The 16634-nt window shown below is 44.0% G+C and overlaps 1 protein-coding gene across 1 annotated transcript in view; it reads right to left on the bottom strand.

Annotated features, from left to right (window-relative positions):
• Window positions 1–16634, bottom strand: part of LOC126411932 (protein sidekick) — a 644689-nt gene that overhangs the window by 142634 nt on the left and 485421 nt on the right. The window contains exon 2 of the mRNA XM_050081403.1: window positions 6498–6593. Coding sequence (XP_049937360.1) covers window positions 6498–6593 — 96 coding nt within the window. The remainder of the gene's footprint in view (window positions 1–6497; window positions 6594–16634) is intronic.

Below are 16634 nucleotides of genomic sequence, written 5' to 3'. Positions count from 1 at the left end.
ACGAGTAAAAGCGGGAAAACAATTTAGCCTGCTCCTCTAGTGCATTAAATTAAGTTTCAACTGCCGTCGAAGCGTAATGGATTGCGCAAATGCCTGGAAAACCTAGGATGGCGGGTTCGATTCCTGTCAAGTTCCTTTTTTTCGGTTATTTGCTTCAAATGTAATATTTTTAAATTTTCTAATCCTTTTCCGAGTCACTTTAACCATTGTACTAACTTTCTTATTTGTTCTCATTTCTCCCTTGAGCTCAAAATCACTGGTGTATTTGCAGTTATCAATCACAAATCAGTTCTTTTTTACAGAATGAGATTTTCACTCTGCAGCGGAGTGCGCGCTGATATGAAACTTCCTGGCAGATTAAAACTGTGTGCCCGACCGAGATTCGAACTCGGGTGTGAGTCGTGCTTCGGTAGCTCAGTTGGTAGAGCACTTGCCCGCGAAAGGCAAAGGTCCCGAGTTCGAGTCTCGGTCGGGCACACAGTTTTAATCTGCCAGGAAGTTTCAGTTCTTTTTTATTTTTTCCGTTTTCCTCTTGCATTTTTGAGTTTGCGGCATGTAAAATGTCCGACAACGCAAATTCATCAACCAGCAAATATCATGGCGACAGAATGGAGGAATTTGACGAAGAAATGAGAAATTTCACGAAAGCCTTACGCTATGCATTGTTTGTTTACACGAGGAGAGATCTCTCCTTTCTGAAAGCGTCTCCGATTTTTTAAACGCAGACACAATAGCGGTGGGCGAACGAATCGCAAACGAGTCGACTCGTGACGAAGAGTGTACAGAAGATAACCTCACTTTAAACAGCGAGACTGATGAAGAAAATTATCCAACGTGACAGGATACGAACCTGCAACCTTGTTTTCCAGTCAATTAATGTTCTAAAGGAACAGGCTAAATTCTTTTTCGGCTTTTAGACGTCAACGAGGTCCCACCAGAGCGAATTGATTCAAGGTGTGATACCTGGGTTCTTAACCTATGCCACCGTCTAGGTGGTTGCAAAAAGTCGATTGCACCACTGGGAACCTCTCCTTGTTAGAAAAAATTTTGTCAGCAGCATTTACGGGGGTTGTTTGGAGTCAGTTCGAGACATAATTCAGGATGGTCCTATATGGGTCGCAATCGATCAAACACACAAGGGCGGTGCAATGGCAATGTAGTAACGACTATTTGAAAATAAATGGAGCAAATCCTTTCTCTAGGCGTGTGAAGAACATCTTAAACATAAATACCAAACATCAGCAAAAGCTCTTTGATGACGTTATGGGTGTTTTATGGCCTAATGGCGTAAAACACGAACGAGTTTTCTTGTTGGTTACCGATGCTGCTCCTTATATGTTTGGAGCTGCTAATGTTCTGAATGTTTTATATCCTAAGATGATCCATGTAACTTCCTTGGCACAGGGAATAAATAGATTAGCTGACTGCGTGAGGATAAATTACAGATATGTTGATAGTTTAATATCAAATGTGAAAAAAGTATTTTTGAAAGCTCCCAGTAGGATCTCAACATTTAAAGAGATGCGTCCCGACAATATTTTGCCACCAGAACCAGTACTAACACGTTGGGGTACAGGGCTTGAAAACCATACTCTAAAGAGGACTTAGTGTACATCAAAAGCATTTATTGTTTCGAATCGCGTCAGATTAAGGCACTGAAAACATATCAATATCACTGAAAGACAATGTAAGGATTATGGAAGGCATAAAAAAGAACGTGTACAGAGAACGGGAGCACGAATAGTTCGAATGGCTCTGAGCACTATGCGACTTAATTTCTGAGGTCATCAGTCCCCTAGAACTTAGAACTACTTGAACCTAACTAACCTAAGGACATCACACACATCCACGCCCGAGGCAGGATTCGAACCTGCGACCGTAGCGGTCGCGCGGTTCCAGACTGTAGCGCCTAGAACCGCTCGGCCACTCCGGCCGGCTTTGTCTCCGTATATTTTTTCATATTTTATACTTTCAAGCCCATATTATATGTACATATTTTGTCATTTTTAATACATATTTACCCGAACCCCAGTGATTTGCGTTCGCGCCGGTCTCTATCAGCATTTTTCACCTATCGCAAATCGCGCAGTTTGTCTGCGAAATGGACGCACGTAAAATTGCTATGTTAACACACTTTTCCTCCTTTGTCTATGTGCTGTCTATGATAGATATAAATAAAAAGTTTCAATATTAATCAACACGATACAAAAAAAAATGGTTCAAATGGCTCTGAGCACTATGGGACTTAACAGCTGTGGTCATCAGCCCCCTAGAACTTAGAACTACTTAAACCTAACTAACCTAAGGACATCACACACATCCATGCCCGAGGCAGGTACGGGTATCAGCTTTTAAAACTTCCGTTATAAATAGGGCGATAAAAATTTACTGTGGTCTAACACATAAGATAAAAACTGTTCCATCATTCTTACTTTTTAATACAATCCTACGGTGTTTCTTACTAGATCGTTGCTCCTAGTAGCAGAATTTTTAAAGCATGTGAAATACAAGACTTTACAGAAGAAATGCACAAATCTCCTACTGCGAGTAATCTATCTTGTAGATAAAGTAAAAAAAACTAACTTGTTTACAGCAATTTTTCTGTCAATTTTTTGTAAGTGTGTGTGTGTGTGTGTGTGTGTGTGTGTGTGTGTGTACCTGCACGTACAGGTGTCTTTTTGTGTACAGTCATATGCAATATTTAAAAAGGAATTATGTATCCCACATTTCGGAACGTTGTTTGGAAGAATAAATAACTACTGATTTGAGATAGAGTCACACAGTGACATAGAAATCAATCTTTGCATTCATTCCCTGGCGTGTTCACAAAATCAAAGTAACACACTCCCAAAAGACAACGCTGTTATGTATATTACAAAACACACTTCCACTAAAGTAATAAGTAAGTCTGAAAATACTTTACCAAGCCTGAAGGTGAATACATAGAAAGCATAGCGCGGCGCGAACCATTTCCTGTGGATTTCTCAATTCCTCGCCTCTATCCACTACAATGAAGTTGTAGAGGCGCTCTAGATATCGGTATCTTTTATGTTACGATATCTCGAAGGCTTTACCCGTCGGCATGTCCATTAACTGACATTCAATTGTAATAAATCGAACCAGGAACGACGCGTTCTCTTATAAATCTTAAATGCGCCGTTGCCTTAAACAGCATACTTCCATAACACTCAAAGTTACAATAGGCAAATGCTTTACCCACCAATATGCCGCTCCGGTCATTTTATTGCGACAAATCGCACAAGAAACGGCGGGTTTTTTATGTATCCTCAATGTGCAAATGACGTAATCGAATATGGTGTCTCCCAAATTCTGCTAAGCAAAACGTCTTCCGCGCTTCGGCATACTGTGCAACATGAAATTCCACGCTGTGACGTCACAATACTCGACCAGCTCCTGGTCCACGAATGGTTTCACGGTCCGTGAAAGGACGGCTTAGCAGACACTGAATGCGCCAGACGTTATCCCGGCCGCCTCGGCAGGAACTGCTGGGACGAGTTTTCCAGATCGGCATCGTTGTTTGTTCAGCGTTACGGCGTCGCGACGAGCCTAGGGCGCACATGGAGAGCGCTACAATGGAGCAGCCTGCCTATCGTGGCGGCGGCGGCGGCGGCGGCGGCGCAAACGTGATCTCAAATTCACCGTCTGCCCGAACAAAGCGGGCACCACGGCGCGCGCCTGCGTTCAGCCGCCAGCCTGCTCAAAGGCGCAATGCGCAGCCCACCAACCTGCTCCCGCACAACGCCGTGCACTTTTCGTAACATATTTTCTCAAACATTAAAACACCAAAGGGGGCTGAAAACGCGGCTTCTACAGTACAACCCCATTCTTCGCCTCGTAAATGTTTCGGAACTACTTACGCAAACAAAGTAGTCTCTACCAAACAGAAGATTGGCCTCAACACCGCAGTGCCTCGGTAGTAGCGGAAGATGAAAATAACGATTTTAGAGATCAGTCGAGAACAACGTCAACAGTGACGGACAAATTATTACGTCCTTACCTTACTTCGACCTGCGAATCGGCTCTCTCAACCAATTATGGAGAAGCGGTGCTTCGAAACACAGCCTGTTGACTACCATAGTTAATGGAGAAAACTGTCACGAGTGTAAGTGTACTGGAACCGCGCGACCGCTAAGGTCGCAGGTTCGAATCCTGCCTCGGGCATGGTATTGTGTGCTGTCCTTAAGTTAGTTAGGTTTAAGTAGTTCTAAGTTCTAGGGGACTGATGACCTTAGAAGTTAAGTCCCATAGTGCTCAGAGCCATTTGAACCATTTTAAGTGTACGATAACAGAATCAAAAACTTTATACTAAATATCGGTCGGCAAACGAATAGCTGTGGTTACGAGCCGCCTCTGACTTCAGTATGGAATATTGCCCTCCTCAGCACAAATGTATCTGAAATGCAAATTTTTGGCCGGCCACTGTGGCCGAGCGGTTCTAGGCGCTTCAGTCCGGAACCGCGCTGCTGCTTTGGTCGCAGGTTCGAATCCTGCCTCGGGCATGGATGCGTGTGATGTCTAGTAGTTCTAAGTCTAGGGGACTGATGACCTCCGATGTTCAGTACCATAGTGCTTAGAGCCATTTGATTTTCGCAAATTTTTGTGTCCCCACCTAACTGGACTCAATTTTCACCAATGGTCTACCTTAACACTACTGCTTCAGCATGTTACATGTTGACAATCCTACAAGTCGCTGCTACAGTTCTTCAGCCGTATGAATGAGAATGCTGTATAGTTCACTTTTGAGATGAGCCCAGGCAGAAAAATCCTGGATTGAGGTCAAATACTGCTCGACGTACCGCCCTTGAACTATACTGGCGCGTTAGATGTATTACATCGTGCCTGTGCCATATCATGGAGTTATCACATTCCCCAGCCATGGGTCACGGCGAATTTTGAGCCCAGCCAGATGGGGACTTAATCGAGAATTTTTTCATTTAAAATATTTTGTACTGACTAAGGCAAAATTTCATACTGATGCCAATGGTGCCTCTTAATCGTACTTCCGCAGTTGTCTTACGAACTGCACCGCGATATGTGTGTGTGTGTGTGTGTGTGTGTGTGTGTGTGAGAGAGAGAGAGAGAGAGAGAGAGAGAGAGAGAGAGAGAGAGAGAGGGGGGGGGGGGGGGTTACAGCAGAGGGTTGGAAACCTAGATCTTCGTTTCTGGTTTATGAGAATTACCCATGCAACCACCAAGCCATAATTTAAATTATTTTGAGAAACACATACCGACTGAACACTACTGCCAAATTTAATAGTAGAATGGAAACGGAAATGAGCGTTTGGCGTGATTGGCCGGGAGGCCCCTTGAGGGGCAGGTCCGGCCGCCTTCGTGCAGGTTTTATTACATTCGGCGCCACTATGGACGACCTGTGCGCCGGATGGGGATGAAATGATGATGAAGACAACACAACACCCAGCCCCTGAGCGGAGAAAATCCCCGACCCAGCCAGGAATCGAACCCGGGCCCGTAGGACGGTAACCCGTCACGCTGACCACTCAGCTATCGGGTCGGACAACAGTAGAATAATAATCGCAGACTAAGTAAAGGTTATATATTTAGCAAACTGTTGTCCATTGTACTGAAATATGCGGTTTGCGTAGTATCATGCCTCGACAAGATATGTAGGTTTCCTATACACGACGATTGCAGTTTCTCCACGTCCGCTAGCTGCTGCGTAGACTGACTGTTTCGGACTAGGGTTTCCAACCGCAGTTTATTAGTAACAAGTCGTTCACCAAGGTAACCAAGTATCGCATTCAAAGAAGAAAAGACTTGTCTGCGGAGCAACTAGCTCCAACTTCTCCACTGGCGATCGTGGCAGTCAGTCGCGATCACTGAATAACAAACAGCACTGGGAGACGTTCCGGTTACGGTCCGTTAGCGTCCGAAGTCAGGTTCACTGCCGGGTCGGTGGTCTAGCGCCACGCGGCGACGCCTGTAACTTCGACACTCGGTAGCGACATTGGATGACGTGTCCTCAGTTTGTTCCTCAAGACACTCTTTGAATCCCTCGATGTTTGTTGGTATGGTTTTGTAGCATCCTGCATAAATGTCACAAATAAAGCGACACAAAGTCTACCTCAAATTCTGTCAGTGCACGTTTCAGGTAGGTCCATCAATATATATTTGTATCACAAATATTTTTACCGCTTTTTATCTCACGTTACCGTCATCTAATTTCTATCACCCAAGCCCATCCGCCTTGTATCGAGGATATACGGCGAATCAGTTTTTACATTTTTAGAATGATTCAAACTGAAGAAAGAAGTTACGCTTATCATATTTCAATGAAAATAATCTGGATCTTCTACAGTTCTGTAAATAACGCTTCCGTTCGAATCGTGTTGATCATAAACCAGTTTATTATCTACACGTTTCGTCCGCGAAGGAAAGAAGAAATAACAGTGCAACAGAAACAAAACATGTCACTATTCACGAAGTAGAGATGATATCTAATTGGTTAAGTTACTCACCGATGGCTTGGCACTGCAGTATCTTGGTGCGTCCTTCGCCGATGATGCTGTTCGTTGACGACGGCTGTGTGACGAAACGGGGAGCCTGTGTCGGGTCTGCAAAGAAATAAGACAATCCGATGAGAACTATTTGTTATTTCTCATAGAGATAAGCAGGTGTCAAAGACGAAATTCTAGATAACTGCATTATTCCGTAATCTGATTTCGTGCAGTAGCTTCAGTTTTCCATTTGGAATGAAAGTTTAAATTTTCAAATGGGTCAAAACTAGTCTCATACCTGATAGTCGTTTATGTAGTGTTTGCAAAATAGTTTCGAAACTGAAATTACATCAACCATCAAAGTAGCAGCGAAAACACATAACGATAAGTTAAGTCGTCACACATCTTGGGAATGATTAGATGTAATGTTAAGATATGATAGTACCTCTTGTAGTCATGAGATGGGAGTGTGAACCATCCAACAAGCTGCGTACAACTCTAACCACGACAAGAAATTTGTTGATAGCACGACGACATACGGTGGACTAGGTGAATGGATTACAATGAATTATTATGAAACTAATGGAAACGAACACCAATAAAATACTTAACCTAGCACAACCTCCATCACGGAAGCTACTGGCAGAAACAGTAAAAAGGTTCTATGCTCATTTATATAAACGTAATAACATTTTTTCATGAGATTAAAATATGATAACATGCAAGTTTTAAGCCGCCTGTAGAGTACATAAACAGGTGTGTCGATTATGCATACATAACATTCTGCTACAGCATCAAGCCATTGCTTCATGACAGTATATGAACTCAAAAGGAAGGTACTGCTTGCAGCAGCATAAGGCTGTAACTTTTTACGCAATGGTCGGGAAATCATTCAGTTGGTCACTCGTCAAACGTTATATGGTGAAAAACACTGCATATTTTAACTATCTCTTCGTGTGATTAGTAGGATTACCGTTTAAGGACAGAAAATTAAGAAGATAGGTTGTGACAGTTTAAAGCCTTCGAGTTATCCTCTGGAGATAGCTTGATTTCGAAATAGCTGCCCGGGATGCGGTCTTCGGATCTTGCCTCAACCCTGCCGCAAGACAGCACATAGCGTAAGTTCATAAATAAATGCAAATATAAGTAACGTTTCTAGGATATCTTGCTGATGTTCAACGAGATTAACATATCAAAATATCTTAACTGCTAATTCTAAAATTCTCTGACAAATGCAGCTGGGGGACGGTTGTATGACCTTCAGGCCAAACGTCACAATAAATAAATAAATAAAAATAATTCACGTAGTTATGATCCACTACATACGAGGAGCGTTCAATACGTAATGCAACACTTTTTTTGCTTGAAAATAGGTTGGTTTTATTCATGATTCCAATACACCATATTATTCCCCTCTCTTTTGGCTACAAAATCATGTTTCACATAATTTCCGGTCAATGCGAAGGCCTTACGCAATCTTACTGGGAAAGTCTGTATGCCCGCATGGTACAACTCTATTGGTCGACGTCGTAGCCAAAGTCCTGCTGCATGAATAACCTCCCCATCATCCACGTATTGCTCCCCGCGGAAAGCATCTTTCATTGGGCAAAACAGATGGAAATCGGAAGGTGCTAGTTCTGGGGCATAGGTCGGACGAGGAAACACAGTACAATGTATTGTTGTGACTTGTGTGAATCTTAGAGTTGCCATTTCCAATATTGCAGGAGTCAAAGTTGCGTGCTGCCGGGCCGCTCATGGGAGATGGGACAGGTTTGTGCAACTTCGTTGCGATAATGACCAGGCACTTCGCCCAACGATTCACAGTGCTTTTGTTCACTGTCAAGTCTCCGTAGATATTATGCAAGCGTCTATGAATATATACGATGTTCTGGTTTTCCGCCAAAAGAAACTCAATGACAGATCTTTGTTTGGAGCGCGCCTCCGTTACAGACACCATTTTGAAGGCTACGTATAGCACTGCCACGTATTGAAACTTCATGAAACTATAGGGGCTGAAGCGGGAATATTTCACAATGTCTCACATCAAATTACACATTATTTAAACTATAATCGGCCGAGAAAAAATGCGCTGTATTAATTAATGAACGCCCTTGTTGTTTTCGGCTTTGCGTGATGCACTGGACGTTGTCCGCACCATTCTTCCGAGTAACACCATTGCCTTTGGTATGCGGCTGTCGTAGTTAAGTTCAAATTGTCCTCATTTCATATGGATACAAATTATCAAACACCGTCTTCAAAGAAATTCAGCATCGATGTTCACCGCTCATGAAAACTAGATGTGTAACATCCATCAACTTGAATAGTTGCAACTAGATGAAAACTGCCAGATCGCCTGAAGAACAGAATACAGGGCAGAGCAGAAAAATGTAAAGCAGAAAAATACCTACTCAGCTAATATCTTCAGATTTGGAGTTTCTAATACACAAGTATTTTTGTAAAAGCAATTAGACCAAATAATTCTCTCTCCAAAGAGAATGAAAAACTGAAAACCTACCAACTGTTTTCAAACGCAATCGGAGTAAGCATCCTGGCTGGCACAAGTTTGAAGAATTAGTTGCAATTTCCATTGTCCAACGGGAAATAATCAATCATGTTCCTACGGCGGATGTCCTTTATTCCGAGCTTCCTGCGCACCTTCAGACAGCAGACGGAGCAGCTTCGATAATGGGCATATTCGTACATTAAAACTATGTGGTCTGATGTCGGCATCGGGCATTATTGCAGAATATTGTCCATTGCTGTAGAATAATTGTCTACCGTGGGGCACTACCGGACGGTAGAACACACAAATAAGCGCAGGCAAATACATCTGAACTTGCTAACCACACCATTAAGGTAGAAGGAGAGCCATTTACACAAGTGGAGCCACGCAGAGTAAGTTTTGTAGCCAACGACTTTGGATAATAAGGGCGGTAGTTAAGCTTTAAGTCGATACACGCCGTAACACCTGCTAAATACCTCATAAACATACCTTCTGGAATGATAGCCATCTTGTTTTATCCTGACAAATGGGCCAGAGCGCTTTTATACAGTGAAGAGCCAAAGAAACTGGTACACCTGCTTAATATCGTGAAGGGCCCCCGCGAGCACCCAGAAAAGCCGCAACACGAGGACTCGACTAACGTCTGAAGTAGTGCTGGAGGGAAATGACACCATAATCCTGCAGGGCTGTCTATAAATCCATAAGAGTAGATATGGTCAATAATGTTCATATCTCGAGAGTTTTGTGGACAGCGGATGTGTTTAAACGCAGAAGAGTAATCCTGGAGCCACTCTGTAGCAAACGTGGGCGGGTGTGGTGTCGCATTGCCCTGCTGGAATTGCCAAAGTCGTCGGAATGCATAATGCACATGAATGGATGCAGGTGATCAAACAGGATACTTACATACGTGTCACATGTCGTAGTCGTATCTATCTCTCCAACTGCACACGACCCACACCATTCCAGAGCCTCCACCAGCTGACATGCAGGGTCCATGGATTCATGAGGTTTGTCTCCATACCCGTACACTTCCATCTGCTCGATACTATGTGAAACGAGACTTGTCCCATCAGGCAAAATGTTTCCAGTCATCAACAGTCCAATGTCGGTGTTGATGGGCCAGGCCGAGGCGTAAAGCTTTATGTCATGCAGTCATCAAGGATACAGGAGTGGGCCTTCGGCTCCGAAAACCCATATCGATGATGTTTCGTTGACTGGTTTGCACCCTGACACTTGTTGATGGCCCAGTAGTGAAATCTGCAGCAATTTGTGGTAGGATTGGTGTTCTATCACGTTGGACTTCGGGCTTCGGGCGTCGTTGGTCCAGTTCTAGCATTATCTTTTTCCGGCCGCAGTGACGTCGCAGATTTGATATTTTACCGAATTCCTGATATTCACGGTACACTTGTGAAATGGTCGTACGGGAAAATCCATATTGCATCGATACCTCGGATATGCTGTGTTCCTAACCTGTCATTGTAGCAGCAGTAACCTATCTAACAATTGCGCCAGACACTTGTTGTCTTATATAGGCGTTTCCGACAGCAAAGCCGCATTCTGTTTGTTTACATTGTATTTGTACAGAAACCAGATGGCGGTTATAAGAGTCGAGGGGCATGAAAGGGAAGCAGCGGTTGGGAAGGGAGTGAGACAGGGTTGTAGCCTCTCCCCGATGTTATTCTATCTGTATATTGGGCAAGCAGTAAAGGAAACAAAAGAAAAATTCGGAGTAGGTATTAAAATCCATGGAGAAGAAATAAAAACTTTGAGGTTCGCCGATGACGTTGTAATTCTGTCACGGACAGCAAAGGACGTGGAAGAGCAGGTGAACGGAATGGACAATGTCTTGAAAGGAGGGTATAAGATGAACATCAACAAAAGCAAAACGAGAATAATGGAATGTAGTCGAATGCTAAGGGTATTAGCTTAGGAAATGAGACGCTTAAAGTAGTAAAGGAGTTTTGCTATTTTGGGAGCAAAATAACTAATGATGGTCGAAGTAGAGAGGATATAAAATGTAGACTGGCAATGGCAAGGAAAGCGTTTCTGAAGAAGAGAAATTTGTTAACATCGAGTATGGACTTAAGGGTCAGGAAGTCTTTTCTGAAAGTATTTGTACGGAGTGTAGCCATGCATGGTAGTGAAACGTGGACGATAAATAGTTTAGACAAAATGAGAATAGAAGCTTTCGAAATGTGGTGCTACAGCAGGATGCTGAAGATTAGATGGGTAGATCACATAACTAATGAGGAAGTACTGAATAGAATTGGGGAGAAGAGAAATTTGTGGCACAGCTTGACTAGAAGAAGGGATTGATTGGTAGGGCATATTCTGAGGCATCAAGGAATCGCCAATTTAGTATTGGAGGGCAGCGCGGTGGGTAAAAATCGTAGAGGGAGACCAAGAGATGAATACACTAAACAGATTCAGAAGGATGTAGGTTGCAGTAGGTACTGGGAGATGAAGATGTTTGCACAGGACAGAGTAGCATGGAGAGCTGCGTCAAACCAGTCTCAGGACTGAAGACCACAACAACAACAACAACAACACTGTATTTGAATACGCATGCCTATACCAGTTTCTTTGGCGCTTCAGTGTTTATTGAGTAGATCAAACAAACAATATCCCAAAAATGTGTCGTTATCGCACTCACTGTTTACCGACTACTGTCACGGTACGTCTCATATCGACTTATGACTAGAATGCCACCGTACCAGTGGACTTGTATGCGCCAGTCCAATCTACACAAGATTTCGTGGGACTAATGTCGGAACGAGCACCTTTTTCTACTTCTATTGTGTCCGGGTTTTAAAGCGAGCTAGCCCACAGTGCGACGGGACTAGTTGTAGCGGATGATCGTCCCAGGCGCCGTCGCGTTAAGGCCAGGAAGCCGACGCGCTTTGGCTATCGGCAGACGGGCCACCGTGCAGCGCACTGGCCGTGATTTCCGGCGGCCGGCGAGTAGATAAGCCCAGAGTCGAGACCGGGGCCTTGCAGGCGTCGACCGGGTTCTAGGTCGCCGTTTCCTCGGCGGCGCCTTAGCTGGCCGCGCCGGAAGGACGCGCCTCTGATGGCTCGGGCACGTCTCGAACCTCGGTTCACGGGCTGACGAGCGTCGATTCTCTCGTCGAGGTTCGCTATGCTCCGCTGAAGGTATGCGCCAGTGCCGCAATGCAACAATTTTCTCTTGAGAAATGTGACAAGACTTGTTCTCCGCGCTGAAATGGAAGGGAGGAATTTTAGGGTTTTTCGTACAGTCGACAACGAGGTACGGAGAAGAAGAATCGGTGCAGGAAATCGGTTCTATCTTCCGCTAAGAAACCGAGTGAGGTAGTGCAGTGCTATCACAGTGAACTCGCAATTAAAAGCTTCCCCAGGTGGGTCATCACTGCCATACGATCATCATCATCGCCATCCGGAGTAGACTACAGCATCATGCGGCACGACCATGTACACTACAAATATTTACGAAGGACAATCAAAATTTTAATTACCGAGTTTTAAGCACGAAAAATTTTTTTTTTCTTTAAATGCACTTACAGATCTGCTGTCCCAGTACACGCTGAAATCGGAAATCTGGGTGCTATAACGCCGCAAAAGAAGTCAAAACAAAATTGCACAAGCCAAGTACAGTGTAGTAGGGTCCAGTAATTTATTCTCGCCCGTGGTCTAGGGGTAGCGTCTTTGGTTATTAATCAAAATGTCCTCTTAAAATTTGATTAATAATCAGCATTTACAGCCGAAGATTTCCGGCATCGGAAGTCCCCCTCATTCTGCCAACGGCCTTGTCAAAGAGGGCGGAGGAGCGGACAGAGGCTCAGAGCACTCTCTTGTCCTTGGGGTGGGAAACTGCGCGTAAAGGCGGGAGAATCAGCAATGATCAACGGCATGAGAAAGCAGATGGCAATGGAAACCACTGCAGTAAAGACACATAACGTGTATCCACACGACATTTGGCCTGTAATTGAAAAAGTGTCATGATGATCTCTCCATTGGCAAAAAATTCCGGAATAGTCCCCAACTCGGATCTCCGGGAGGGGACTGCCAAAGGGGAGGCGACCATGAGAAACAGATTAAATATGAGAAAAAGATTAAATAACCAATCAAAGGATAACGTTCTACGAGTCGGGGCGTGCAATATCAGAAGCTTGAACGTGGCAGGGACGCTAGAAAATTTGAAACGGGAAACGCAAAGGCTAAATCTAGGTATAGTAGGGGTCGTGAAGTGAAATGGAAAGAAGACAGTGTCAGTGAAGTGAAATGGAAAAAAGACAATGATTTCTGGTCGCATGAGTATGGAGTAATATCGACAGCAGAAGAAAATGGTATAGCGGGAGTAGGATTAGGAATAGGAAGGTAGAGCACTGAGTGTGTTACTGTGAACAGTTCAGTGATAGGTTTGTTATTATCAGAAACGACAGCTAAACCAACACCGACAACGATAGTTCAGGTATACGTGCCGACGTCGCAAGCTGACGATGAAGAGATCGAGAAAATAGATGTGAGGATATTGAAAGGACAATACAGTACGTAAAGGGTGATGAAAATCTAATAGTGATGGAGAACTGGAATGCAGTTGTAGGGAAAAGGAGTAGAAGAGAAGGTTACAGGACAACATGGTCTTGGAACAAGGAATGAGAGAGGAGAAAGACTAATTTTCTGTGATAAATTTCAGCTAGTAATTGCGAATACTCTCTTCAAAAAGGAGGAAGTATACTTGGAAAAGGCCGTGTGATACAGGAATATTTCAGTTAGATTACATCATGGTCAGGCAGAAGCGGGATACAAAAGTACTAAAGAATGACGAAATACCCTTGAAGTTATCTAAGACTATACAGAAGCAATCAGGAACAAATGATAATTAACTGAAACCCTCAGCTGCCGACAAGTGTTGTTAATATACCTCGATGGGGACAGCTGAAAATCTGTGCCCCGACCGGGACTCGAACCCATGATCTCCCGCTTACATGGCAGACGCTCTATCCATCTGAGCCATCTAGGGGACTGATGACCACAGAAGTTAAGTCCCATATTGCTCAGAGCCATTTGAACTGTTCTCGAAAGAACAGATACCATTGATGACCGTGCAGCTTCTCTAGAATAAATGATAATTAATTGAAACCCTCGGCTGACGGCAGCTATCGACAGCCACACTAGGACGATGGTCGTCTCCACAAACGCCGCCAAGGAGGTGAAGGCGGCTTGAAATGTGCAGCACGCCAAGGCAGCACGCTGGAGGTAGCAGTAGTATGCTGTGGGAGATGTTCTCCGGCGCTTGCATGGGACCTGCGGCAGTAATCGAAGACAAGCTGACAGCTGCGAACCATCTGCATCCGTTCATGCTTGACGTCTTCCCCGACGGCGATGTCATCTTGAGCATCCATGTTTCAGAATCGAAGCCATGCTACAGCAGTTTAAGGAGCATAAGCTAGGCGCAAATTGAGAAGTGTATAGCACGTGTGACGTGACACGACACTACAGCGCGACACGCACGTTCCGCACGGGTCGCGCGGGTCCAGCGCATATTGCGACGCGTACACCATACTTCAAAAAAAAATGGTTCAAATGGCTCTGAGCACTATGGGACTTAACATCTAGGGTCATCAGTCCCCTAGAACTTAGAACCACTTAAACCTAACTAACCTAAGGACAGCACACAACACCCAGCCATCACGAGGCAGAGAAAATCCCTGACCCCGCCGGGAATCGAACCCGGGAACCCGGGCGTGGGAAGTGAGAACGCTACCGCACGACCACGAGATGCGGGCACACCATACTTCGCACGCGCCGACTGGCGACGCTCTGCGCTGACTGAACCGAAGCGCGCGCAACCTCTTATCTTTCTCAAACGATTTTACAGGAACTATTCTCTGAAAATATATGATTTTTGCCTTACGTGTAGCGTTATATGTCAGCTTCGTGACGAAGTGCCCATCACCTCGCTAATGACCATTCATATAGTAATGTACACATTTTAGTAAGACTACGCAAAACTCAAAAAGTTTGCAACGAAAATTAGGGGTCGCTATGATTTTATGTTTGGTGCGTATTACACCATATGTTGCTGCGTATGAAATTTAGCTAACATACTGAATGTTTGTTTAGACTTGGGAGGAGATCTCTATCTGCCTCCGATCTCGAGAAAATGGATCCCATGTAGCGCGCTCACTTCCGATCTCACGCCCGCGAGAATGAAATACTCGCAACATCTCTCGTATCTCCTAAACCGCTCGAGACATCGAAACGAAAGTTTGGCGAATGATAGCACACAAGGAGGAGAGTGTTTTGCCAATTATTAAACACACGGAACTTTCTTATCTATGGCGATATAACACTTCTTATTCTTCTTTTATTATTTATTTCACTCCAGTGACTGTAATTTTTTAAGAGTTATCGAGAGCTAGCGAAACAAGAGCTTCTTAGTATGAAAATAAAAAGGAAATTTCTTCTTTTACGTTACTGCAAACCGATACTATGAGGTTTTTCGTAAGCTATTGGGCTCTGTGATTGCCAATTATTTGTTTAATGAGGCCCTCCGTTTCGGAATTCCGTCTCAATAGCTGCTGTGAGATGAGTTTGGCAAATTACATTGTGACAAAGGAAGTACAATTAAACCAGTCACCAAGAGAAATGCGGCCTTTATTCATAAATGGTGATGATTCTTCGAAGGAGAAAACGTTAACAACTCACACAAAAACAGATTGGCAATTCTGTTGGAATTTTGGTGGAATCCCCGTAACCCATCGTATTTTTAACACTGAGCGACTGGAATGGAAACTTACCAAAGGATTTTATTCCTTCTCTTGATCTGAGCAGTATTAAAATAATGACGAGCGTTCCTTCAGGCGGAATGATAGGCACATGCCAGATACTGTTTACTCACCTGTTGTTGTTGTGGTCTTCAGTCCTGAGACTGGTTTGATGCAGCTCTCCATGCTACTCCATTCTGTGCAAGTTTCTTCATCTCCCAGTACCTACTGCAACCTACATCCTTCTGACTCTGCTTAGTGTACTCATCTCTTGGTCCCCCTCTATGATTTTTACCTTCCACGCTGCCCTCCAATACTAAATTGGTGATCCCTTGATGCCTCAACACATGTCCTACCAACCGATCCCTTCTTCTTGTCAAGTTGTGCCACAAACTCCTCTTCTCGCCAATTCTATTGAATACCTCCTCATTAGTTATGTGATCTACCCATCTAATCTTCAGCATTCTTCTGTAGCACCACATTTCGCAAGCTTTTATTCTCTTCTTGTCCAAACTATTTATCGTCCATGTTTCACTTCCATACATGGCTACACTCCATACAAATACTTTCAGAAATGACTTACTGACACTTAAATCTATACTCGATGTTAACAAATTTCTCTTCTTCTGAAACGCTTTCCTTGCCATTGCCAGTATGCATTTTATATCCTCTAGACTTCGACCGTCATCAGTTATTTTGCTCCCAAAATAGCAAAATTCCTTTACTACATTAAGTGTCTCATTTACTCACGTAGAGCTTGCCAAACTGACAATGCGTGATCGCGAATAAAATAGTTGTTATTGAGAAAAGTAAACAATTGATCTGTCGCACAACACAATGGTCAGTGTATTGTCAGCAGCGAAGAATAATGCGCGCGACAGGAATGCACAAGCTAGCCATGTGTGC

Source organism: Schistocerca serialis, chromosome 1 (assembly GCF_023864345.2).
Source record: "Schistocerca serialis cubense isolate TAMUIC-IGC-003099 chromosome 1, iqSchSeri2.2, whole genome shotgun sequence".
In the NCBI taxonomy this organism is placed as follows: Eukaryota; Metazoa; Arthropoda; class Insecta; order Orthoptera; family Acrididae; genus Schistocerca; species Schistocerca serialis.
Note: the sequence above shows the minus strand (reverse complement) of the source record. Positions and strands in the feature narration are given on the sequence as shown.